This window comes from Arachis hypogaea, chromosome 12 (genome assembly GCF_003086295.3).
Source record: "Arachis hypogaea cultivar Tifrunner chromosome 12, arahy.Tifrunner.gnm2.J5K5, whole genome shotgun sequence".
NCBI classification, from domain to species: domain Eukaryota; kingdom Viridiplantae; phylum Streptophyta; class Magnoliopsida; order Fabales; family Fabaceae; genus Arachis; species Arachis hypogaea.
In genome coordinates, this window is record NC_092047.1 from 91367792 (window position 1) to 91370886 (window position 3095).

The following is a 3095-nucleotide window of genomic DNA, read 5'->3' on the forward strand; positions in this document are numbered from 1 at the left end:
TTAACTAAGTGGAATTAAGATTTAATTTTCATTATCATTGATAAGGATAACTAGGATAGGACTTCCAATTTCTCATACCTTGCCAAAAATTTATTTTACAGTTATTTATTTATTTTACTTGCCATTTAAATTACTTGATCCTCATCTTCAAAACCCCAATTTACAATTTTCATAACCAATAATAAGAACATACTTCCCTGCAGTTCCTTGAGAAGACGACCCGAGGTTTAAATACTTCGGTTATCAATTTTTAAGGGGTTTGTTACTTGTGACAACCAAAACGTTTGTATGAAGGGATTTCTATCGGTTTAGAAACTATATCTACAACGCGACTGTTTTTATAAAATTCTTTACCAGCAAAAATCCTAACGTCAATGCTTCCATCACTCTTTGAAGTTCCTTGCTATGAGAAGCCTTCATGTTTCATGAACATTGCATAAAGCAGCTCATTCCATGTATCAGGTACACCAGGCAGACACCAGTGGCTGCAATCTTGCCGATGGAGTGCCGCCGTGCCGCCATTCGGACTAAGATAGTAGATTGATGAGTGTCCATCTTTTCTCTGAGCTGTCATCTCTGTTATATTCAATATTTTCAACTTGACAAGTTCAGTGCTGTTTTTGTGTGATGATATCAATGAATTGTCTATTTTGAATTGTGACCAGTTATCATTAGGAACTAATGACATGTTAAGCTCTGGCAGTGTTTCCAAATGACAACTTCCACCGATTCTCCAATCTCCACTTCTGTTCATACATTATTGGATAAATATATGTAAAACTTGGAAGGCAAAATATAAATCATAACAATTGTTGCAACAAATTACAAACCTAAAGTGCACGGGTGCATATGTATGAAAGAAAACTTGACTCTTGTTAAGATTTATAGTATCTTGTATCCAATTCAACACTGTCTCCATTGACTTCCTATATGCATCTTCCACCTTCATTTCCATCTTAACTTCCATACCTTGTTGGAAATAACAGCCCCTGAGCAAATATGAAAAGGTTTGTTTATCGCGATTCCAGAATTAATCCATGTATTAAATGATTCTTAACAGTTAGCACAACACTGCTACCAGCTCAAACAACTAAACCAAAATAACTGTAAAAATTACAGACAAAAGAAATTGTAATTGCCATGCAACCATTTAACCACAAATTTAGCACAATCATCATTTAGCAAGAATTAAATTGATATAATCAAACATATTTGGGACCCAGCAGCAGCAGCAGCAATTAAATTATTCAAGAGATAACGGTAAAACAACAAAATAGGGCAAGAAAAAAAAGACAACCTAGAAGAAGGTGGAAATTAGGGTAGAACCGGATAGCACGGGACAGAATAGCAGCAGGCAGAATCGAAGAAAAGGAATTTGTGAAACAGCAGGCAAAGACAGCAGACGCTAGTGGTGCTGGGTGAGCCACCAAATTTTGCTCCTGAAAAGGAAACACAATTATGTCCACTGGCAAGTCTCCATAGGAACAGTTTACTAAGTTTTTAAAAATCATAGGGACGCATCAAAGATCTTATTATTGCTTCATCAAAGGACATATGCTCAGGATCTTAGATTTAACAATTTTTTCTATCTTATATTTACTTAATTTGAATTAATAACTTCAAACTTAACTACTTAAAGCATGCACTGCTCAATCATTTTTTCCATGAAATGGAATTTTGTAACTCATCAATATGTTCATATATTTTTATGTAAATAAGCCCCCATATTAGGCATTCACTTTGGCTCCATTCAAAATTTTAGTTGAACCTCAGATAAAAAAGAGAAATAAAGCTGGCAGAAACATATCAAGATAAAGTCTTATTGGATGTTGAAAGATAGTTCACGAGCATACCCAAATTTCTCTTGAGGACGCCACGAACTACACTTGAAGTCTGAAAGGGGAGGGGGAAAAATAAAAAAATCATCCTCGACAAAACATTAAGGTGTATTGACAGGTATTAGTCATCTTAAATTTTTCTCTTTAAACCATACTCACAACCAGCAAAGCATACAAAATTAAAGATGATTTTTTAAATGCAGAGGTTTCATAGTTGTTTCATGCAGGCTACCTTTATCACCACATCTTTTATGGAAAGACTCATGGAAGTTTACAGCATCATCTGAGAAAAAGTACCTAAAGAAGTCTTCAACCTTTATCTACAATTTGTAAATTTAAAATTTTAAAATTTCTAATAAATTTACAAGACTAATATTACTAAAGTCAACAAGGAAAAACTTGAAAATGGAAAAAAATGGTATTTTTTCTAATAAGAAATACTGGAAAATCAGCTTCTGCAACACCTGTGTATTCTTCTGGGACTGCACATTATAAAATAAGCTCAGATCAGCAGAATTTTTGAAAAAATATGATGGATTAATAAAACATATTATAAGTTAAATACAATAGACATTTTTTTTTATCTTTTTTATAAAAGAATAATTTCATTAAGATTTAAGGAGAAGGATAATATGATAAAAAAGAAAAACAAAGGATTCATCTATAAAGCATGGCTTTTCAAACCCTAAACACAATGGGCATGAAAAATTGATCAATTTTGCTTAGGCAAAGTTTCCTAGGGTTATATATTTAATATTTTTTAACTTCTCAGACCATAAATAAACAGAGGGGCTGGAGAATTTCAAAGACGGGATCAATCAAGTCCGTTTACCAACTTCTATTTGTAAGAAATAATCCCATTTCAATTTGGTTTCCTTTCTTATCAACAACAGAACCAACTTTCCCACCAATAAAAGTCCTCGACTCATATATATCCACCTGATCGAGAGCAATTAGAAGTAAACATACTAGATAAAATGCATTAGCTAGAATATCCTAATAAATTTAACACCATAATTGTGTTAAGAAACTGACCAAATCACTCCCCTTTGCTTAAAAAATCAAGTTTACCATGTACACCATAACATCCAATTTCAAAATAACATTTTCTTTGTTCCATACTGATAAGTTGCTTTGACTTTTCACATATATTCATAAATCAAAGTATCAAAATGACTTATAAAATATGAAATGGAGGAAGTGTGATATTAAAGATTAAAGGAGCTGAACCTCGTGTCCTTGATCCAAGAGTTCTAC

At 32.9% G+C, this 3095-nt stretch overlaps 1 protein-coding gene across 1 annotated transcript; it reads right to left on the bottom strand.

Annotated features, from left to right (window-relative positions):
* Positions 1-403: 403 nt before the first annotated feature.
* On the bottom strand, positions 404-955 carry LOC140176789 (protein trichome birefringence-like 11). The gene is made up of 2 exons (XM_072208334.1): positions 831-955; positions 404-746 (listed from the first exon to the last, which is right to left on the bottom strand). Exons 1-2 carry the CDS (start codon positions 953-955, stop codon positions 404-406), a joined length of 468 nt encoding a protein of 155 aa, XP_072064435.1.
* Positions 956-3095: the final 2140 nt, after the last annotated feature.